General features: G+C 40.0%; 1 protein-coding gene across 1 annotated transcript in view; it reads right to left on the bottom strand.

Annotated features, from left to right (window-relative positions):
• Positions 1–25,318, bottom strand: part of ptgfrnb (prostaglandin F2 receptor inhibitor b) — a 59,916-nt gene that overhangs the window by 5,812 nt on the left and 28,786 nt on the right. Inside the window, exons 5-7 of the mRNA XM_042746076.1 lie at positions 11,268–11,690; positions 3,073–3,480; positions 2,185–2,292 (exon numbers count right to left, since the gene is read on the bottom strand). Of these exons, the coding sequence (XP_042602010.1) occupies positions 2,185–2,292; positions 3,073–3,480; positions 11,268–11,690 (939 nt within the window). The remainder of the gene's footprint in view (positions 1–2,184; positions 2,293–3,072; positions 3,481–11,267; positions 11,691–25,318) is intronic.

Here is a 25,318-nt window from a genome sequence, read left to right on the forward strand (position 1 = left end):
ATATTCCAGCCTTTCTTTCCATTGACTTTATTTTTACTTAAACCTATGATATTTCTTTCTATCCTTTGACTTGTATTAAAATTCACAACAGCTGTCACAAGTTCATTGAAGTACTTGAATCAGTGAAGTACTACAAATCACTGTGTACGCACTGAACCTTTGAGTGACTTCAGATATAAACCAATCAAATTAATTGTACAGTATTTTTTTACCTAAAATAAGTATTAATATAAACCTGCTAAAAAAATGGGGGGAATGAACCTGTTAACCTTAAAAAATGGGGGGAATGAACCTGTTGATTTTGGAAAAATTGTAAAACATTTTCATGATTTTTCTCAGCTGACATGAAGAAAAGAGTGTTTAATAGGTGTGTGTGATATCACAATTTTTGATTGTGGTGGATTAAAATGTCTCAACAATCTGCTTTTAAAGAAATATTGTAGTATTGTACTACAGTGCACATTTTATCAGTTGCAGTTCAAGTGCCTCCATCTCAATATACTGTACAATGCGACATACAGTCACATCAGATGTTACCTCAGTGTTAGAGTTATACTCATGGGACACTGCACTTATTCGCAATCACAAAAGTATATTATATGCATGTGCTTTAAAGACTTGCTGGGTAAACATTTAATTTGTGGGCTGTTCTGACGTGCTTTTTCTGAGCATGTACACCTGAAGTGCGCGCACACTAAAAAGTCTGTCAAACAAATCCAAAATAAAGCACTAAGAAGATAAACGCATCCGATTCTGCAAAAAATATTAAAACAACACAAGGTTTATATATAATCACAGTTGGTTATGTCTAAAGTCAAAGTAAACAGTTGAGAGAAAAACGGATGCATGTCTGTATATTATATGTGTGCGGCTCTTATAGCGACAGCAGACTCATAATACTAAACATGCTGCTGCTTGTCATTAAAGGGATAGTTCACCAAAACGTTTAAATTCTGTCATTATTTACTCACTCTTACATTGTCCCAAACCTGTATTAATGTCTTTCTTGTGCTGAAATCAAAAAAAAAAAAAGATATTCACACACACACACAAAACACAAAAATAGATAGTCTCCAGTTGCTGGTCTCCACTGAATTTGATAGTTGGAAAAAAAAAAGAAAAAAAAAAAAATACTATGGAAGTCACTGGGGACCAGCAACTGTTTGGTTACCTACATTCTTCAAAATAACGTTTGTGTTCAACAGAAGAAAAAAACTCATTCAGGTCTAGAACAACTTGAGAGTGAGTAAATGATGACAGAATTTTCATATTTGGGTGAACTATTCCTTTAATGTTAATAAAACAACAAAATACAAAGAGAAAAATCACTAACTCTTCTTGACTGAAGAACTTTAATTCAGTTGCTTTAATAAGAATCAATGTATAAAGTATTAAATGTATATAGTGTTTTATTTTTATATTTGTTCAATTTCTTGAACTGCTAAATACACCTACTGTACCTGAAAAATAAAGTTTGTTTTATTTGTATATTATATGTATTTCTAATGTGTATCTTTGTTCTTATTTTTTAATAACAAATATAAAATTATGACAAAGATTTTAATCTTCGCCCACTTTGGCCTAAATATCTGCCATTCTTTTTTATTTTATATTTTGTTACCTTGTAAGGCATTGTTTTTAAAGTATGGAAATTAGTTTGGCTATACTGCTCAGACAACTTGCAAAATAGTAAAAACAACATGACAAAGAATAGTAATAAAATCGTGATTCGTGATTTTCCTGAAAAAAAAAAAAGTGTGATATTTTTGCCATATCGCCCACCCCTAGTGTTTAATGACCAGAGTAAGGTCATTACTTGTGGATTATTGTGTTGTGTGTATCAGCTGTTTGGACTCTCATTCTGACAGCACCCATTTGCTGCAGAATTAGTGGGCAAGTTATGTGATGCTAATTTTCTCCAAATCTAATGAACAAACAAACTCATCTACATCTTGGATGGCCTGAGGGTGAGGACATTTTTAGCACATTTTCATTTTAAGATGAACTATTCCTTTAAAACAAGATCTATTTTTGTGCTATGTTAATGCTTAAAGAAGCAAACAATAACATTTAATGCTTAAACTGAAAATTAATTTATACCGGCTGTTTAAAGTTATTCATAATTAGCATTCATCTGTGTTATTTCATTTGTGTGTTGATGAAAAAGAAACGTGTGTAACTCGCCTGCAGTGGGAGATGTGCCACTAACACTGACGTCACACTCCATCTTCACCGTTTCCCAGGGGAAAACACTCGTTGTGTCTGAACTGATGGACAAATCAAATGTGGGACCTGTAGGAAATGATAAAATGTAAAAATCATTTAAGTCTTCTATTATAGATATTTTAAAGCATACTGCATATTGAGCAATATATTTATTATATACACACTGCCGTTCAAAAGTTTGAAGTTAGTAATTTTTTTAATACAGAGGAATCTGTATAGATTCCTACAATTGTCCAGCTGTTAGAGGCAAACTATAGATACTCCTAATGAGCCAGTAACATCATCACAATTTATACATTCAATAGTAATATCAGAATTTTTAAGATCTATCTGCTGATTTAATATTATTACTGGCATATTAAAGTAATTCTCTTTCTGGATTTGTGTTATTTATAAAGTTTAAATTACATTTGGCCTTCATTTAAGAGCTCTTCAGCCTCACAACATACAGAGAAGAAAATAAAACAGAGAGTCAGGGCTTGATACTGCCAACTACCTCACATTATGTATTACTTCACTTTTTGTCCTTTTGATTTCAGGGTAAAATGTGACATAATGATACTACTAATAATAGTCATACTACTACTACTACTACCCAAAGTGTTATAAGAAATATAAATAAAATAAAATAATGAAAAAAAGATATACATTATAACTTTATATATAACTCTACAAGCAAAATAAACATTAAATATTAACACAAAATAAAATTCAATGATAGACCAAACATTCTAAATTCTAATCAAAAACTATTTCATGTAATTTCTGAAAGCACTATGGGCATTTCTAATGGTAGAAATGGACATGTTTCGTGAGATTCACCCAAATATATCTTGTATTCTGTACCTTTGTGTGCGAAAGCAATCTGAACCTTATTGGACACTCCTTTGGCCATCTCAACCCAGTCTTCTCCGGGCTGCTTCGTCCAGGCTTTCATTTCACACGAATAAAACCCACGATCGGTTACCTGCACTGCCTGGATCCGGAACTGGAACTCCCTTTTACCGGTCTTCACTAGCATCAGGCTGTCCTGTCGGCCTGGCTCACCCCAGTCCTCCAGCTGAAGAACCATCTCAGGGCCCAGAGAGGCCAGTTTCCGGCCTGGCGACCCGATGGCCTCCTCAGACAAGATGAGGACTGAGAAGGCAGTTCCTGGCGGGAGATTCTGGATGTTGGCCTGGCAGCTCATCTCAAACGTTGAGCCAGCAGCTGTAGCTTCACGGAGATGCCGGGCCACGACACCGAGAACAGGACCTAATGAATGAGGAGAACAAAACACATCTCATTAATAGTGTCGCCAAGAGAGCAATGAGATTAAATTCAGACTTTCATCCTCAAACTGAGTTCACATTTCTCTATTTAAAAAAAAAACTCAAAAAAAACAAAAATGAAAACTTAAAATATAACAAATTATTATTTTTATTTTTAAAACATTTTTTTTTTAAATAAAATAGAATAAAATAAAATAAAATATTAGTTAGTATCGTTGCCTAGGGCAACTAACTGAAACATGTTTAAGTTCTAAAGCTAACTGGAAATAAATAAAAACTGAACTAAAACAAACTAAAACTGAAATGAAAACAAATTAAACAAACAGCAATATTTAAAATTAATTTTGTTATTTAAATTAATATTTATAATTTAATATAATATAAAATAAAAAAAAAAACTAAAAATATAACAAATTAATATTATTATATTTATTTAATTTATTTTCATTTTTATTATTTAATATTATATTATATTATATATGACATTATATATATATATATATATAAAAATATAAATATAATAATAATTATTATTATTATATCAAATATATATATATATAATATATAAAAAAAATAAAAAAAAAAACAGCAAAAAAAAAAAACCATTAAAATAAAAATAATAATAATATAAAAAAAATATTAATAATATATCTAAATTTTAAAAAAAAATTTAAAATTTTTTAAATTAAATTAAAAAACAAGAGAAGATTAATCATCTAAATGCATAATTATGCTACTTCATGATACAAATTGCATCATATTTCTCATTTTTGGAACAAATTTTGATATAATAATAATAATAATAATAATAATAATAATAATAATAATAATACCAAGTGCTCAAAACCAAAGTACATTTATTCAGGACTTATTTGGGGCTCTGTGTTTATTTCCTAATGAATTTTCAGATACAATTTTAAGATAAAGTTGAAACTTAAATAAAACATAGCTGAGAAGTCTTGAGCTCTGAATGATTGACATCGACACAATATTCAGAAATGTGGTCATGATGCAACACACTGTTTGCTTTTCATGCAGCTATAGAGAGCCATGTCTTCTCGCTGAAAGTAAGTTATTGGTCTTGAATTGTATAAGACCATGTATTGGCAAGTCCCTTGGAATATAAAAAAATGTCCTAATATAAGAGTGACAATATTAGAAAATGGCAAAATTATACCAAATGTTCTTAGATGTCATTATAGCTGCATTTGCAGCTGTATAACTTTATGCAGCAATGGTTTTGAACACAACCGTTCAGCATGTCAGAATAAACTGCACCCTGGGGAGAAATGCATCAGTCCAGCAGCTCACAAAACACATGAGAATATAAAACAAACAGCATAATTTTTACTTCCTCATGAAACAGAGAATTCCCCATTACAGAGACGTCGCTGTCTGAAGTCAACCGGTGCAAATGCTTCCATGCATATGGTTTTTCCTTTCAGGTAATTATAGAAATGATGCAGGAAATCATGAGCTGATATGTCATATCTCAGACCAAAATAGAAGTGTGAACATTTGAGCTGCAATATCCAGGTGTCTAGTTTGTCTGAAACACCTAATATAGTTTATATTTCACATAGAGTCAGTGCTCGAATTGAATCAAGTCTTATGGGGCGTCCCCACTCTTTTCTTTTTTTTGCAATATTTAGCAAAATATATTTAGAATATGAAAAAGGGTCAAGGAACAATAGATAGAAATGATAGATGTAGAAAGCACTATAAATATACACTGACATATCTAAAAAACAAACAAACAGTAGAATGCCTCATAAAACAGTGATAAAGGAGCGATCAGTAACGGACATTTATCCACTTGGTGGTGATTTCGCGAATTTTCTGTGACCGGGTTGTATTTCCGTGACAAGGATTTGATTGTACTTTATTGTACATTTTATTACTCTTTTGTTGTTGTTGTTTTAAATTAATTTATAAATGAAAATAATTAAAAAGATAGAAATAGAAATAGACATCTAAATTAAATGACTAAACAAAAAAAAAATACTGCAAAGACTGGGGGTGGGTAATTGTAATGATGAGTCAGGGGCATTCGGATCCATTTGCAATGTTTATTAGAATACGTAGTACAACCAGGCAGAGGTCTAACAATGGCGTCAAGGATATCACAGATAATCTGAATTGAGGTCGGTTACCAGTCTTGGATCAGGGCAGGCGGCAGGCAAGTCACAGGTCAGAATCAAAGCAGAGGATCAGAAGGGCAGGTGGCAGAGAATCAATAGATTAGGAGCAGTCCAAGATAATGCACAGGTAAACAATCCAGAATAAACGCTCAGAAATGCTAGACAGGCTAAACAAGACTTCGCGTTGAATGAGAGTCTGGAACCAATTTATATGGGGAGTGAGATTGGGAACACCTGGTGGTGATTAGTCCAAGGTACGGGGCATATGGGTAATGGAGTCCAAAACGGAATCAGAACTCAGGAGAAGGTGCCCTCTGGTGGCCATTGGAGAGAGCCACAGAGGCCTGGGTTGTGACAGAGCCCCCTCCCTGGGAGCGGCTCCCGAAGCGAGAATGATCTGAACACCGAGGTCTTCCACGGGGTCCGAGAACACATTGGAAAGGGGTGAGTCTGGTGGCTGGTTTTCTGAGGGAGTTTTTGGCATATTCTGCCCACAGGAGATAACGACTCCAGTCGGTCTGGTTGTTGTGACAATAGGTGCGGAGGAAACAGGTAAGTTGTTGATGCAATCGTTCTACCTGGCCATTGGGTTTGGGGTGAAAGCCTGAGGTGAGGCTGACACTGATGTTTAACTGTTGACAGAAAGCCCTCCATACTCTGGATGTAAACTGTGATGTCCTCAGGGAGACCATAAAACCTGAATACATTCTGTAGGAGAGCCTCGGCTGTCTCGAAGGCTGTGGGCAGCTTTGGGAGAGGAATTAAGCGACAAGCCTTGGAGAAGCAGTCAATAATGGTGAGTATGGTGGTGAAATGAGGAGCTTAGTAAGTCTGTTATGAAGTCAATGGCAATATGAGACCATGGTCATTGGGGAATGGGGAGAGAATGGAGTAGACCTGCTGGTCGTTGATGTGAAGATTTGGAGATGTTGCAAGTGTCACATCTTTGGATGAATTGGGTAATGTCTGACTGAATAGTGGACCACCAGAAGCAATTGGCGATGAGTTCGATGGTGGCATTGATGCCCGGGTGACCAGCGCTGGGAGACTCGTGAATCCACTGTATTACTCGTGGGCGGAGACCGACAGGAACATCAGGGACCATCTTGCCTGTCTGGGGTTGAGACATTTAGTGGATCTGATGTATTCCAGATTGCGATGATCTGTTAGCACGATGAATGGTAGTTTCACCCCCTCCAGCCAGTGCCGGCACTCCTCAAACGCGGCCTTCATGGCTAGCAATTTCCTATCTCCCACATCGTAGTTCCTCTCTGCCTGGTTGGGTTTGCGAGAGAAAAAGGCACATGGAAATAGTTTGGATGGATTACCATGACGTTGAGAAAGGATTGCGACGATGCCCGTATTCGATGCGTCCACCTCTACCGTAAACTCCAAGTCAGGGTTGGGATGATGCAAGATGGGAGCTGCCGTGAACCGCTGTTTAACCTGCTGAAAAGCCTGTTCACTGGCAAGTGTCCAGTTCAGACGTTGCCTCTTCCCTTGGAGCAGTGAAGTGAGAGGTGCTGCTACCACACTGAAATTCCTTATAAAACATTGATAGAAATTTTAAAATCCTAGGAAACGCTGCAGCTCCTTGGTTGAGGATGGTTTCGGCCATTTTAGCAGTGCCTGCACCTTACTGTCGTCCATGGTGACCCCTTCTGCACTAATGACGTACCCCAAGAAGGAGATGCGTGTTTGGTGGAACTCACACTTCTGTATCTTTGCGTAGAGTTGATGCTTAATGAGTCGTTGAAGGACTGCTCTGACTTGCTTGACATGGGTTTCGAGGGACTCTGAGTAGATCAAGATGTCGTCAATGTAGACGATGACACATTGGTTCAACATATCCCGGAAAACGTCATTAATGAGGGCCTGGAACACTGACGGACTGTTGGCGAGTCAAAACAGCATAACCCGATATTCATAGTGCCCGGATGTTGTAGAAAAGGCTGTCTTCCACTCGTCCTCCATGCGAATGCGGACCAGGTTGTAGGCACTGCGTAGATCTAATTTCGTGAAATATTTGGGGCTGCGGAGCTGCTCTAGGGCAGCAGGAACCAGGGGCAATGGGTAACGGAACTTTATGCTTATATCATTAAGTGCCTGATAGTCAATGTAAGGCCGAAGACCCCGTCCTTCTTTTTAACAAAGAAAAACCCCGCTGAAGCTGGTGATTTGGACGGTACAGTGAAGCCCTTGGCTAGTTCCTCTTCAATATACTTCCTCATGGTTTCAGATTCGGTTTGTGAAAGGGGGAAAACCCTGCCCCTGGGGGGAGTAGAGACTGGGATGAGGTCGATGGCACAGTCGCTGGGTCGGTGAGGAGGGAGTTTAGATGCTTTGGCTTTGCTGAAGGCCTCAGATAAATCTTGATATTCAGTGGGCACTCCTGCGAGATCGCAGGGCTTGAGCTCCCCCTCCTGGGGATGAGTGGATGGTTGGCATGAGATTAAACAGTGGCATTGACAGGACCTTGACCACTGAAGGATTTCTTGCGTTGACCATGATATGCGTAAGTTGTGTCTCTCTAGCCAGGGTTATCCAAGGATGACGGGATTCTGGGGTGATTAAATGGCAAACAGTCTTATGGATTCGGTGTGGAGAGCACCGGTTTGAAGTTGCATCTCTGGGGTTATGTATTATATTCTCCCCGAGCCCAGCGGTCGTCCGTCTAGCGCTGCCACTGCCACCCGGAATTCACATGAAACAAGAGGAATATTTTGAATTTCAGCAAAAGAGGCATCAATTAAGTTTCCCGCAGCCCCAGAGTCAATCATAGCTATGGTCTCAATCCTCCTCCCTCTGGTGCTAAGAGCAACCGGAACGCCAAATGAGTTACTATTTGAACATTCAGCACTCACCGTGGTGGAATGACGATGAGGGGGGCGAGTGTGTCGTGAGCGCATCAAGTTATCGAGACAGATGGTTAATTCCATGAATTGTTCGAGGGTCTTTCCCTCCTCCCTGCAGGCTAGTTCTAACTGTAGATCGCTGTTGAGTCCCTTTCGGTAGAACAGCCTGAAACGTTCATTATCCCAACCAGTTTGAGCAGCGAGTGTTCGGAATGCAAGGGTGTATTCGGCAGCGGTGCTGTTTCCCTGAGTGATCAACTCCTCTCCTGCCTCCTTTCCGCTGGTGGAGTGTTCGAACACATCCCAGAACTGACGAATAAAACAGTCGTAAGTGAGAAAATACATGCGGTTACCCTGCCACATCACTGTAGCCCACTCCAAAGCTTTGCCGGTAAGCCGAGAGCAAACGAATGCTACGCGGCTATCATTGGTAGGGTAAGTGAGGGGTTGCTGGTTGATGCAGATGTAACATGTTGACAGTTGTGGGTGAATTACCTGTGTCTGCGCGTCTCTCTCTACAAACAATGAAGCTGTTAAGTTACTTGGAGTTTACCTCGTTGCTGAGGGAGATAATGTATTTTTATGAACTATGTATTATAATGATATTTAACGAGCTCATTTGCCATGTCTTTTTTTTTTTCGTTTTATACTCTTTAACTTTGGGTAAAATGCAGAGATCGTCACTGTCCCTTTTTACACAGCTGTCCAATCGCAGTAGAGGAGGGGCGGGACCAACACTACATTGACCAACCATCATACTTGTACAACACAACAATGGAGACGTTAATATGGCTAGTTACTGCATATTTATATTCAGTAATATTCTTCAAAATTATATATTCAAAACACGTTACTGCCATGAATATTCCAAATCACAGCAAACAACGCGTCACTCCAGAAAAATGCAGTACGTCCAAAGCTCTCTCAAGCGCCACCAGCTGGTCATTTTCAGAAGAGCACCAGGCATTATGTCAGCTGGCTAAAATGCTCTGGTAAAGTTAATTTATTCATTTATTGTTAGGTATATAGCCTATTAGTCTCTTATACATTGATGCAATATAACTTGCCAAACCTGAGAATTGAGTCCAAAGGATTACACACCATTCCTAGATACCTAATTTGCATTAGCTGTAATTCATAGGCAGGGAATGTGCTAATTGTAAATGAGCGTGTATGCGTGACTATTTACTAATGATTGGAATTCATTAACATACACACATTTAACCATCAAATCTGACCTTTACGAAGTATTTGTGAATCCGGAGGAGAGTTTTTGGGAAGGTCCATTTTATCCTATAGCCCCCCTAAAAATGGCCTAGCGATGCCCATGTGTGCGAGTGATGTGTGTGTTAGGGTGACCATATTTTAGTTTTCCAAAAAGAGGACAGTGGGTGCTGAAAGGGCGGGACGGAGGGCTGGGGTGTGGTTGATTGATGATTAAAGTAATGCCGAAAGCGCCCAAAGTAGCGCAATCCCAAATATCAAAACTCAAAAAATTTAATTTCCATACCTAAAACACATTTTACAGTCACTTTTATGCATAATGTTCATAAACAGCTAAAAATCTTCCTACCAGTGGCCCTCCTTAACAAAACTTAACATCTAGCACAGTTTTATCATAAGTAGAATCAGGGCCCTAGCTGGGGTTTGCGGGGCCCCGGTGCAGGTTGTACCCATGGGCCCTGTTTGAAATCATTTAAATAGCACAAATAAATAAAACAAAGATATAAATTAAACAATGTTTAGTTTTTTCATGTTTGTAGGTATTCAGGTACAGAAACAAAATAATCAAATGTAAAATATCATTGCATAGTCTTTACTGTATAAATTAAATATAGATTAGTTTGTTAAAACGAAAAATTTATTCAGTCAAGAGCAGTGAGTGATTTTCTTTCTTTTGTTTTCTTGGACTAACATTAAGGACACCGACACAGTCGCAGGCCCATATAATCGTCATTGTTATAATTTTTGCAACATTTCAAACTTTCAACCCACAGGGGAAATCAACCCATGGCAACAGTTTAAAAGTAGCCCAATTCCATGGGAAAAAAAACTTGACAACCCTGCATCCAACACGAGCTGCAGGAGTAAGATCTCACTGATGAGAGGAGAAATGGCTGACAGATCATGCTGGAGGATTTGCTGCTCAACAGATCCTGTGCTTATTGACAAATATCTGATCTTGCTTTACACAGAGTGCACGTGATTGCAAAATCAAAAGTGAAAGTGAACAGCGAGCGCTCATTCAAAAGAGATTTAAATTCTCCACAAATAGCGACTCCCTGATGCGTGAAAATTATGTGCAATATTAGAATGTTTGTGGGAGTGGGCGGGACTGAACACAAAAATAATGGTCAATAATGGTCACTATTTAGCGGGAGCAGGATTAAGAAAACAGTCAGGGCTCTAATAAAAAAATTTACACAAAACAATTTAGCCTAAATTGGCTAAAATCATCCATTGTGTGACTTTGTGCATCAATTAAAGCAGCACATGCCAGACACATTTTTTTTTAGTCCTAAAAGAGGACATGTTCGGGAAAAAAGAGGATGTATGGTTACCCTAGTTTGTGTGTGTGACTTTGTGCATCAATTAAAGCAGCACATTAATATAGAACAGTGTTTAAACTGACTTGGAACTACCTGTGCATTAAATGGTTTTAATGCATACATGCCAGCCAATCAGAATCGAGTATTCAGACAAATCATGGAATAATATAATATAATATAATGTCTTTAGAAATTACAAAACCATCCAAATGGATGCACACTTACGCTTGTTAGCAAAGCTGACTTTAAGTGCTGGGGTCACATACTCAGAAACCTTTTTCCAATTCCCATGTCGAGATGGTACCCACGCCATTATGGCACACATGTATTCACCAGTGTCAGCATCCATGGTGCGAAAGAGGCGGAGCTTGAATGTGAAAGGTTCCATCTGAGTCAATGTAATAAGCCCCGCCTCCACACGGCTCTTGTACGTCTTGCCTGGCACAAGGTTCCCATTCTCATCCAGTGACACGATGGTGTGAGTAGATACCGGTACGTCACCAGGCTGAACGTCTCTGTACAGCCACAACACTCCCAGCCGTCCACTACGAAGGTTTGACATGTTCGTGACTTTGCATTCCAACTCCGTTGGGTCACCAGAGAACTTTGCGTTCACAGATGAGCTCAGAACAACAGTGTAGTCTGGATCTGAGAGAGAAAGAGAAAATAGTCAAAGTTATAATTTTTGTCTTGCACATCTATTTCAGAATAAATAAAAAACAAACTAAATAAGGATAAAACTTAGATATTTGCATTTTTAAGGCATGCTCTGCATTCTAGGATGTTGATTTTTCTATATGGCTGCTAAAAAATACAAAATACAAAAAAACAAACCCCTAACAAACCCTAACAAAACAACACCAAAGCCCTAAGCCCTAACAAGCCCTAACAAAACAAATCTCTGTACTTGTCTTAGGCTATTTCATAACTATTTGGTGTTTAAAACCACACGGGTGTGCAAGAAAGGGCTTATAGAAGCACCAATAATCGAAATATAAATACTTTCAAACATTCTGATAAGCTAACAAGTAATATATAAAAATATTTAAAATAGCTAGTTCATATATATTCGGATACACAGAGACATGCGACACCACAGAGACCAGAATGATGCTCAGTTAACTAACTCAGTTAGTCAGGGCTCAGTTAAAATATTGCTCATAGGCCGTTTAGATTACTTGTTAAAGTGCAATCAAATACCTGATCTCAGCAGACGATGTATGTCTGTGTTTGTGGTTGGAGACTCCACCTGCTACAGGCTCTAATCCTCATTCTCACACGATACTATTGTCTATCAGCACGACTCTAACTAAGTCCATAATTGTTGAAAAAAAGAAAGCTGGATTTCTTATTAATGGTGCTGACAACTGATTCTTCGCTATACCAAAAACACATTTTAAATTACTTAGAAATGTGGGACAGAATACCCACACAAACAAACATTGACTCACGTGCACAATCACACACTCATTAAAGGTGCGAGCTGACCCTGTTTCTCAGCTCACCAGTGTCGAGTGTTTCTGGGCTTTGTGCCTAGTGGGCAATGAAAGACTCCCTGCATTGCTTCCTATACAGCTGGGACGTTCATGCATGGTTGAGCAGTACTAGAGACACACAAAGAATTACAGTGTGCCAAAGAAAACGCCGTCCTCCCACATATACAGACTCAAAATACTCACAAGACACAAATAACTCTGAAAAACACATGAGAGAGGAGCAGGACAAATTAAATCATCCAGACTCTCACTCACATACACAACTGACTTGAGCTTCACATGGGGTGGTGGTTTTTGCGTTCAGCGTTTGGATGTCACTGGGACCATCTGCACTGTGTGGCTTTCATCCGCATCACTTCCTGTTCAATAAGCCCCTCCCACGTATAGCGTAATAATACACAGAAATTCTGTATATGCTTCATTTTATTGGCATTTTGTTGAATCACATAAAACATAAACATCACCCAAAAAAAGAAAAAAAATTCATAATATACCCACCCTAAAGTTATAACACAACCAAAAAAGTAAATTTCATCATAATTTACTCACCCTCAAGTTATTCCAAACCTGTATGAGTTTCTTTCTTCTGCTGAACACAAAAGAAGATATTTTGAAGAATGTTGGGAATGAAACAGTTGCCGGTAGCCATTGACTTGAATGGCTACCATCATCTGTTTGGTTAAAAACATTGGTAACACTTTACAATAAGGTTCATTAATTAACATTAGTGAACTACTTTAATTAACATGAAGTAAGAATGAGCAATACTTCGACAGCATTTATTAATCTTAGTTAATGTTAATTTCAACATTTACTAATGCATTATTAAAATCAAAAGTTGTGCTTGTTAACATCAGTTAATACACTGTGAATTAACATGAACTAACAACTGTATTTTTATGAACTAACATTAACAAAGATTAATAAAATACAGTAATAAATGTATTGTTCATTGTTTGTTCATGTTAGTTAATACATTAAATACCAAGTTCTGTCATGAAACTCTAGATGGTGCAGACTGATGTGTCCTTAACGTAAACTGATGATATTCTTAGTATTAAATGAGTATTCACAAGCTGATTGGTTCATATTACATACGCAGCCAATGAGTTTGCTGCTTTACATTTAAATAGCTGGATAGCATTTGCTTGAGCATTGAATTGCACTTTCAGAGTTCCTCTGAATCCCTCCAACTTCCCCAGCTCCACCTGTAAATATCTGCTCCGGGTTATTTTATATGCAATTTGTGCAGTAGCAGTATGTCTTAAATACTCACAGCAATTTCCTTTACTTGCTTTCAGCAGCAGCAGCAGCAATAATCTACAAATACAGCAATAACCAGGGGTTAAATTGGAATTTGTTATGTGTGGGGGTGGGGGTTGCTCTATGGTATCGAGCTTATATACATGTATGTGTGTGTGTGTTTTGTTCTATGGTATCGATCCAATATACATTTATGTTTTTTTGCAAATATGATTTATTCTTAAGCAATATTCTCATTAGTTTTCTATCAGCTGTGACATATAAATCTGCGTTTTTTTATATTTTATCCAAGGGCGACCTGGGAACGGCCACCCAGGGAGACACGGGGAAGACACCGGACAAGGGTATCGCTCTAAGGAGCAGCTCGGATGCCATCAGAAACGGCCCTCAGGAAAAGCAAATTCTTTTATTATTTTATCCAAGGGCATTTTTTTTTTACCTTTATAGAGGTAAATTTATTTCCCACTCATTAATTCTTTTCTTTCAAATTCTTACATTTGATCTATAAATTCAATTATAATAATGTGATTTTCTGGTTACCTGGATGGACCCGGCCCAATTTAAACCCTGGCAATAACCAACAGCAGCAGCAATTCAGCAGCATACAAGATCTATTCTGCCAAGACCAAATACATTAACATTGTCATATCCATTACCATGCTAAAATCTCCAGAGAGATGTCATGATAGAACTAACATTAACTAAGGGAACCTTTTTGTAAAGTGTTACCAAAACATTCTTTAAAAGTTTCTGTGTTCAGCAGAAGAAAGTGAAACCAGGGCTCACAAAATTTCACAATCCCTGGTAGCCCTTTGGGCAGGCATTCTTCAGGTTTTGGTAGCCCAATATGAATTTAACTAGCCCGAATAAAAAAAAAACATTGGCTGAACTTTACTGTGGACAATTCAGCATGATCAGCAAAAACTAGTAGCCTCCATATGTCGAAAACTCCACACCGGCATGGCGATCTAGGATGTAACACAGATTCAATAATTACTTACTTCATAATTTGGCAGCGATAAAATTCACAATACAGATTACACCATACAATTTTCTTACAATTTATTGTATTTTTTTACAAAATGAGATTTAAGACAAATTATAAATGAAAAGTTGTCCTTTTATTATTTCTCAGACAAAATGCTGCATATTTCTTTGTGAAATTTAAATGTTAAATAATAAAACTAACTTGAAATTTTAACTAAAAGAAATCTCTTCATAAAAAACAAAGGCTTTGCCTCTGCTCTTTTTAAAATCAGAGGCAACCATTTGAATTACTATCCAAAAAAGATGCTAAATACATGTTATTTGGATTGTATAATTTAAAAATTTAAAGCAAGAACAGAATAGTCTGATTTTAGCTTTGTGAATGAGACACAAATGTCACTCTCACACATCAGGTGGCACTAATGGAACACCAGGTACTGTATTTAAAGGCTGCTGCCCCTTTAAGATCGAATGCACAGATCCAATGTAATAATGCACAGGAGATTTCTTTCTCCACTGTATACGTTCACTTAAGACATAACCGACTGTGTTTACGAGAACACTTGCAGAGACAATTATTTTGAGATAATTTTGTGTGTATGTGTTCATTCAGAAGCAAGGATACGCGAAAGAGGAATCAATAGTGTACGCGCATTGTCTGAAATGTGGCTCTCTGTGTGCGCTTTGAATGAGTGTAAGTAAGATCCGAATAGACGTGAATGGTTTAAAACGCTTGAATGTTTAAATCAGCAAGACTTAGAAACAAGTGCAAATGATAACCTACAATCTGTTTCAGCTCTACAAGCGAGTGAACAACGCGAATCAAGTTAGGAATTTTCCATCACTATTCAAGATAGCCCATCGGGCAGGACGGAGATACATTTTGGTAGCCCGACAGGAAAACACAAAAGCCCCGGGATGTTGGGCTAGTGATTTTGCAAGCCCTGGAAACATACAGTGGAGGGTGAGTTAATTTTAATTTTTGGGTGAACTATGTCTTTAAAAGAGCAGATAACCTAGTTCAGCTGGCAATCAAACTTAAATGACCCATTAAAATCATCTTAGTGCTGGTTACCAATGTAAGCTATATTTTCTATATTTACTTTTAATGCTGATGGAAACCAAAAATATTGTTCAAAATAAGAAACATTGCTCTAGATAGAATTTCATGAGAATTGTTTGAGTTCATATTAAGATCTTTGACTTTTGATTGCAGAATTTGTTGTTGTGGTAAATCTAAGCACAGTTTGAGACATTATTGAGATCTATTTTCAAATAACTGGCACCTTTTTTGGAGAAATAAAAGAATTAAGCAAGTATCTCCATTTGACTGCTGCTGCTTAGGAGAAATAACTAAGAAATTAATAGTTAACAAGTCAACAATAACCCATTTAACCTGATTGTGAGAGGAAAACTAGCATTGTCCATGTAAAAGTAGTCATGGACTTTTTAAATTTTTTTTAAAAAGATGGTTGTTGTCATTACTTAAAAAAGATTTTCGGTAATTGAGATAATGATGAAATAAAATATAACAAAGATATCAGATGGAAAACATATATAACTTAAAGTAGAAATAGATATGTTACCTTGACCATAGGTTTAAGCTGAAGCACTAAAATTACTAAAACTGAAACAAAAATAAACGTTAACTGGAATAAACTACTAAAAACTTAAACTTTTATTTTAACGAATTGCCAAGGCAGCATTTCTCAATTTAATTTAGTTTAGCTTGATATATATATATATATATATATATATATATATATATAGATATATATATAGATAGTTAGATAGATAGATAGATAGATAGATAGATAGATAGACAGATAGATAGATAGATAGATTATAACTAAAATAATAATATAAAAAAAAAAAAAAAAAAAAAAAAATATAAATAAACATTTATATAATGGCAATATAAATATTAATATAATATAACATAACAGTACATAAATAACACTGGTTCGATCCGGTTTTATATATATTTTTTTTCAAGAGGGGTGTGACTACTTCCCAGTTAGCTAATTACTTTTTAAAGTTAGTTTTGTTCCTCCTGCGAAAGATCTTCATTATTCTGAGCGCAGTTTGGTTATGTGACTTTTTGGGACTGAGTGAGGAGAAACAGATGCTTAGCAAGCAAGAGAGAGCTCTAGTTAAAGAAAGATCGACAGTGTTTCTTTACCCGGACAAACAGAGCAGACAAGATGAATGTCCCACAGGAGTCCCATAGGAGCTCTAAAGCCGTCGCTATGGTCGGGAACTGAGTGTCCTGGGAACGGAATAAGGGGCTGAAAGAGTGACTGTCAATCACCTTAAACAAGAGACTCTCCACTGCACACATTCAGTCAACATTATCAGATTTTATCTCTTTGTCCTCCATCTTCTTCTCTCTATTTCATTCTCTCATACTTTCTTTTGGTTTGCTGCACACCTGTCCAAAGAATGAGCTGCAGCGCTTGTATGTGGAGCAGCAGATTAGTCCTCGTCTGTTTGGTTTAATTGTTATTAATTAAATATAGAGAGACTAATGCAGTGAAAGGTAAATTTAGATTACAGGTCACCTGATCCTTCTCTTTTTTTTTACATCAGCACTTGGAGATTAGCTACCAATGGAAAACAACACTGCTGAAGTGCTCTCATTTCTCAATCTCAAATCTCTCATTTATTAAGAATAGAAAAGAATATAATAAAATATTACTTAATACAGTAAATGAGAATATAACTGTAAATCTGAACAGACAAGAAAAATCAGAACAAAACAGAATTGACTAAAATAACTTAATTAAAATTATTTTATAAAAATCAGAAAAAACAATTAATCAGGATATAAGTTAAGTAAAAATCAATAATAATAATAATAATAATAATAATAATAATAATAATAATAATAATAATAGTAATACATAATTTAATCATATTAGAATACTAGTTACAATAATAGAATATGAAATATTAAAAACTGAATAGAATAATGAAATAGAATAATTCATCAAAATACAAATTAAGAAATCAGATTTAAATATATATTAATTTAATAAAATTCAAAAGTCTCAATAAAAATATATTTTATTATTATTATCAGAATAGAATAAACTGGCAAAAGAAAAAAAATAAGAGAATAATATGAGAGACCAATAATTTTATAAAATACAAAAGAACATTTAATCAGAAAATACATTAGAAATTAGAATAAAATAGGAAATCATTCAATAAATGAAAAATATTCAATAAAAATTACTATTATTAATTTAACATGAGTAATTACTTTTCTTAAGTATTTAATTTTATGAATCAGAATAAAATCTAAAAAAAGAAAACACTAACATTAGAATAATAATTTTAACCAGAATAGAACTAATTGTTCTATTCCTTAAATGGTTCAGGTCATACATAGAAGGGAAAGGATATTATGTGAGTATAGGAGAGCATGTCTAAGTGGACGTCCATGACGTGCTGAGTCCCACAAGGCTCAATTCTTGCACCGCATTCAAATAATGAGAAAGAACCAAATTGCCTATCACAGCAATGCAGATGATGGTTTACCTAGCATTATCGCCAATTGACTACAGCCCCATTGACTCCCTCTGCCAATGCATTGATGAAATTAACAGTTGGATGTGCCAAAACTTTCTTCAGTTAAACAAAGAAAAAACTGAAGTCATTGCATTTGGAAACAAAGATGAAGTTTTCAAGGTGAATACATACCTTGAGTCTAGGGGTCAAACAACTAAAAATCAAGTCAGGAATCTTGGTGTGATTCTGGAGTCAGACCTTAGTTTCAGTAGTCATGTCAAATCAGTAATTAAATCAGCATACTATCATCTAAAAAACATTGCAAGAATAAAATGTTTTGTTTCCAGTCAAGACTTGGAGAAACTTGTTCATGCCTTTATCACCAGCAGGGTGGACAATTGTTATGGTCTCCTCACCAGCCTGTATCATTGTGTTAAACTGTTTGAAACTGTTTTTAAAATCATTTTAAAATTTAATTCCTTGCTTTTATTATTGTGAGTTTTATGATTATTTTAATTACTTTTATGTAAAGCACTTTGAATTACCATTGTGTATAAAATGTGCTATATAAATAAACTTGTCTTGCCTTACCTAATTAAAATATATATTTAAAAATCAGAATAAAATAGATAATAGAGAATCATTTAATAAGTCAAAAGATTCACTAATAATAATAATTGTATTCATCAGAATAGAGTAGAACTGACTAATAGAAAAAACAAACACTTTCTTTAGAAATTAGAACAGAATAGAGAAACTCAAGGAAATAAAAAATATAAAAAAAAATCATCAAGATTAATTCAATAAAATAAAAAAATAAATAAGCAAATATTATATTTATCATATAAATTACATAATAAAAGGAAAAACAAAATAAAACAAGTAAAATGTAAAAAAAAAAAAATTATATAATCTATATATATATATATTATATATATATATATATATATATATATTATATAGTATATATATATATATATAATTTTAATCTAAGAGACTCGTGACATACTGTATGTTCACAACGATACAATAAACAGGCCAAACACTAGAGATAATATAGAATTAACATGGTTTATGGTTGCTGGGCTCACCGGGTCTTAAAATCATTAACGCTAATGAGTTTGAGCAGCACAAATCATCCATCAGTGCATGACAAGATGAAAAACAGCTACTGAATTCTCGACAGACTTCATCTATTTTCCCAACTATTCAGCCGGCGTTTCTTCATAAGATCTCTGAGCATATGGCATGGGTTCAGGCAGTACAGTATGTCAGCGTGGTATTAGTGCACTTCACTGCTTTGATTGAGCACTGTGCAGATGACAATAAACACGCCGTTCTTCAAAACTGGTTGATAATGGCACAAACTACAACATGCCAAGAGTGCAGGACTATTTACAGCACTTATCAGAAAACCACAATAAGAGACGCACCACCTCCAACATGACTTCATAATCAAGAACTCAAGACACCACAGGTGCAGACTTTGATCTTACAATGCAAAAATAAGGCCCAAATAATTGTGCTGCACACACAGCGGTGTTTCTCCAAGGAGTCAAACTAAAGTCAGTTGGATTGAGTGTATTAAAGAGCTCAATGATGAGATTGAACTATAAGAGCAAACACAACAAGACAAATAAACAAGAGTGACATTCTGTGAATGCTGGCAGGAGTTTGTTTATAGCAATATAATTGTGAGGAACAGATATTTCACACTTGGAAATGCATTCATTGTCTGTTCTGGTGAGGTGTAAATTGTCTTAATTAGTTTAGCCATTTATAAAGAAATTCATACTTTAATTCAGCAAGGATGCATTAAATTGATCAAAAGTGACAGTCAAAGCATTTATAATGTTACAAAAGATATAAATTATATAAATGTTGTTCTTTTGAACAACGCGGCCCATTAGAATATCATTAAAATAATTCCCACCTACGGAAATTCGAATGTTTGTGGGGGGTAAGGTCGTGGTTAGAACGTTCGGTTGAGTGCATCAGACAAAACAATGACGATGAAAAGGTGCTTCATGTTCTGTAATACTTAAAGTAATTCATAAATAACTATTAAAATTTACATCAGTGCATATTTATAGTACCTTTTGAATTTCTGAAATTTTGAAATAAACATAATACATATTACTGTTGCACTTATCTGTACATAGTAAATTCAGAAAGACACGGAAAACAAATAACGTTTGCTAAGAGCCTATTACATTACAGTACATAATATTTCACTTACCACATAAACAGAGTAAGTAGGAGAGATGACTGAGGACGATGGCAAATAATTAGTAGATTCTGAGCACCACTGACAAAATATCTAACCTTGTAAAATGTGTGGTAAGTACTGCCGCTCTATAGTATAAACAGAGTACACGTGATTGTTTTTATATTTTCAGCTTAATTTTAGGGTTTTTTTTGTAATTTTGTTGTGTCTTGTCATTTTATTGTAATCTTTTTTTTTTTGTAAAAAATGTCCATAAAGTTTTTATACATTTTTATGTATTAGTTTATTTAGTTTATTTTCAATCATAATATATATATGATTATATATAATCAGTCGGCATGAGGAACCCACGTGACTTCCGGGAAATATATATATATATATATATATAATATAATTATATATATATATATACATCTATATATATATATATATATTTGTGACGAGCACTCCCAGAGGAATCCTGTAAACCAAATCCTGTGCCAGCGTCGCCCTGTAAACCAAAGCAAAACAACCTGCACGTCCTCGTCACCGGCTGATCGGTCACAGCTGCTCCCCATCAGCCAGCACATTTAAAAGGAGCACATGTTTCACTCAGAGGGGGTGCTCGAACCAAATGCAACACTGGTCTAATCCCCCTCGCTTCCTTCACAGAAAAGCAGCGAGTGACCGACAGCCCACACACTTTGGAGCACGTCAGGACACCACATTTTCCCTTGATTGGCACCGAAGAGCACGGAGAGCACACAGGAAAACACCAACCAGCAGAAAAAGCGGATCAGGGACACTTCACCAGCACCCTTCACTTATCAAATAAACCCACCCTCCGGGGCATTTAATTCACGCACCTCTTGTCGAGTGTCTCTTCACCCCGTGACAGTGGTGGAGAAATGCGGGCATTACAGTGAGGAATCACCGACAGATCACCGCCCCAACGCCTAATTTTTTTTTCCTTTTTTTTCCCTGTTTCTGTCACCCAGCACCCACGGAAGGCGGCACTCGCGCAGTCCCCGCGATGGAGGACGTCTTACAACTGCCTCCTCGCTGAAGTAAGCACCGCCAGCAGCAAATAGCGAAACACACCTCGCCACTCGCCTGGGCAGGACGGATGATTTTTGATGAATCGCCGCCGTACCGGGCCGCGGCCGCGGCCCAGCGCGTTCCGCTACCTGAAGCCTCTGGCACAAGCCACCCGTCACTGTTACCTAAGATGACGGCCGATGGACGATGTGGAAGCCTCCTTCGGTCTTTGAAAACACCGCCCCACCGAGAGGGATGGCCAAGGGACGAGTGGGCACGTGCGCTGGCACCCCTCCTCACCGGTGCAGCACCGAGGGCTTACTTCTCGCTCCCCCTGACACAGTGCAGACAGCTATATTGAAGTTAAGCGAGAGATCCTGGCGAGGCTGGGCCTTCTCTCCTGTGGAGCGCCGCCCAGCAGTTCCACGAGTGGGAATACAAGCCCGGTTCCAGCCCTTGCCCAGGCGGCCGACCATCAGCCGCATGGCCCAGCACTGGCTGTTGGAAGGAAAACCCCACCCCAAACGCAGGTAAGCAGAACGAGTGGTGGTCGATCGCCTCCTGCGCGCACTGCCTCGCGCCCACCGACAGGCCGTGTGGCATGAGGAACCACGTGACTTCCGGGAATTGGTGGAGGCGATCGAGCTGGCGGATGCTGTCCATCACAGCGGGGCAGGGGGCAGGAGACGGCTGCCGCCATTCCCCCGGAGGGTGGTCCAGGAGCGACGCCCGCTCGAAGGCACCGCGCGACCAGTCAGCAGGCCAGACGGTTCCCCCACCGCGAGATGAGCCCATGCCCAGTGCAGAACCACTGTCGCCTCCGCGCAGCCTGGCTGGCAGGCTGCATCACCTTCACCAACAGGTGCCGGCGGGAGCCCCGAAGCAGAGGTGAAGGTTTGATGGAAGACGGTTCCGGGCCCTATTGGACTCAGGCAGTGCGGTCACCCTCATCCAGTCGCGGACTGTGCGCCCCTCGAAGCGGACGGAAAAAACTTCCTACCGATAACCTGTGTGCTCGGAGACAAGTCGCCAAGGGACCGGCCCGTGAGATGGTCATTTCATCCCCCCAGGGCCACCTGGCCGGTGGAGGTAGGCCTGGTGAAGGACCTGCCGGTGGCCATACTGCTCGGAAGGGATTGGCCCGGCTTCGAGAAGCTGCTGTCCGCCGCCACTCCTCAGCCTGCCAGCCCCAAGGGGAACCGTCGAAGACCGAGGCGGCCGCCTGGACCCCGCCGCCGACCGGCCCTGCTCGCCTCCGACAGTGGGAAAGAAGGTGAGGCCCCCTCCCAGTCCACTAATCTGTTTTATGATGTCTACCAACAGGCCGCTGGAGGGGGCTCTTTCGCCAAGGAAACAGCGGGAGGACGACCGACTCAAGCACTGTTTTGTGGAGCCAGGTGCGAGTCGTGGATGGAGAGGACGTCCTCCCCGGCGACCCACCCTCTCCCACATTTTGTTGTAGAGAATGGCCTGCTGTATTGTGTCGCCCAGCATAGGGGGGAGGAGAAAAGGTTACTAGTTGTGCCCTCGGGCCAAGACCGAGACCATTCTAGAGCTGGCCCATTCCCACCCCATGGCAGGACACCTCGCGGCAGCCAATACCGCTCAACTCATCCGCGACCCGCTTCCATTGGCCCTGGCCTGGACGCCGAGGGTAAAGCGGTTCTTCTGCCAAGCCTGCCCGACCTGTCAGGCCACGTCGCCCAGGACTCCTCCCCCCAGCCAGCTCATCCCGCTGCCTATCATCGAGGTGCCCCTTCGAGCGGATAGGAATGGACATAGTGGGGCCGTTGCCGAAGTCTGCCCGAGGGGCACGAGCACATCCTGGTCATCGTCGACTATGCCACCCGGTACCCAGAAGCAGTCCCCCTGCGGAAGGCCACCCGCGAAGTCCATCGCCCAGGAGCTGTTTCTACTGGCCAGCCGAGTCGGCCCTCCCCTCGGAGATCCTGACTGACCAGGGAACCCCCTTCATGTCCCGGCTAATGGCTGACCTCTGCCGGCTGCTGCGGGTGAAGCAGTTGAGGACCACTGTTTATCACCCCCCAAACTGATGGCCTCGTAGAGAGATTTAACCAAACCCTCAAGCAAATGCTCAGACGTTGTGGCGGCGGGGACAAGCGGGATTGGGACCTCATGATCCCCTAAGTGCTCTTTGGGATCCGCGAAGTTCCCCAGGCCTCAACTGGCTCCACCCCCTTCGAACTCCTGTTTGGCCGACAACCCCGGGGGCCTCTTGGACGTGGCCCCGGGAAGCGTGGGAGCAGCAGCGCCGGCCCCGCATCGTACCGTCATCGAACATGTCCGGCAAATGAGGGAACGGATCGACCGAGTGAATGCCGTTAGTCCGGGAACACCTCACCAGGGCCCAACAGGCGCAGCAACGTCATTACGACCGGGCAGCCCCAACCACGGGAGGTTCCAACCGGGAGACCGCGTCATGGTCCTGGTCCCCAGCTCCGCCTGCAAATTTCTGGCCTCCTGGAAGGGACCCTACTCGGTCGTGGAGAGGATTGGACCAGTCACTTACCGCCTGAGACAGCCGGGACAACGGCAGGCGGAGCAACTCTACCACATCAACCTCCTAAAGAAATGGGTGGGGGACCCGGGACCAAGTAGCTGCCCTGAGCCTCACCGAGCCCTTGGTTGTGGATGTCAACCCCCACCTTTCGGCTGCCCAGAAGACGGAGCTGCAGCACCTGGTCAGTCAGTTCCAGGATGTGTTCTCCTCTCAGCCCGGGCAGACCAACATGATTCAACATCATATCCGGACGCCCCCCAGGAGTCATTGTGTAGGCAACGGCCCTACCGAGTCCCGGAGGCTCGTCGGCAGGCTATTGAGGAAGAGGTCCAACAGATGCTAAAGTTGGGGGGGGAGTAATAGAACCATCCCGGAGTCCGTGGTCCAGCCCCCATTGTGATGGTCCCAAAGCCGGATGATGGCACCCTCCGCTTTTGTAACGACTTCCGCCGCCTGAACGAAGTCTCCGAATCGACGGGTACCCCCATGCCTCGGGTGGGATGAACTGCTGGACCCGGCTAGGAAGGGCCCGGTATATCAGCAGCACCCTAGACCTCACCAAGGGCTATTGGCAGGTACCGCTCTCCCAGGCCGCCAAGCCGAAAAAACGCCTTCTCCACCCCCAGTGGCCACTGGCAGTACCGGACCCTTCCTTCGGCCTACATGGGCCCCCCCCGCGACGTTCCAGCGGATGATGGACACATCCTCCTGCGGCCTCACCAAGCTTACGCGGCCCGCCTACCTGGATGACGTCGTGGTCCACCTCCGAGGCGTGGGACGAACATCTGGATCGTCTGCGGAGGGTGCTTTCGGAGCTCCGGCGGGCTGGACTTACCGCCAACCCCCGCAAAAATGCCACCTAGCCCTCTCTGAGGCCAAGTACCTGGGCTACCAACGTCGGCCGAGACGGACTCATTCCGGCCGCAAGACAAGAAAGTTGAGGCCATCCACGCCGCACCAAGACCCGAGACAAAGACCCAGGTACGAGCCTTCTTGGGGTTTGGCGGGGGTATTACCGTTGTTTTATCCCCAACTTCTCCTCTTTTACCACCAGCTCTTTAGACCGCCCCCCTGACAGACCTGACCAGGAAGGGGCAGCCGGAGAAAGTATGCTGGACCCCGTCGGCGGAAGAAGACTTCTCCCAGGTGAAAGCAGCCCTCACGTCCTCGCCGGTAATCCGAGCGCCCCGGACTTTAGCTGCCCCTTCCTGCTGCTGACCGATGCTTCCGACAAGTGACTAGGAGCGTGTCC

This window comes from Cyprinus carpio, chromosome A1 (assembly GCF_018340385.1).
Source record: "Cyprinus carpio isolate SPL01 chromosome A1, ASM1834038v1, whole genome shotgun sequence".
NCBI lineage: Eukaryota > Metazoa > Chordata > Actinopteri > Cypriniformes > Cyprinidae > Cyprinus > Cyprinus carpio.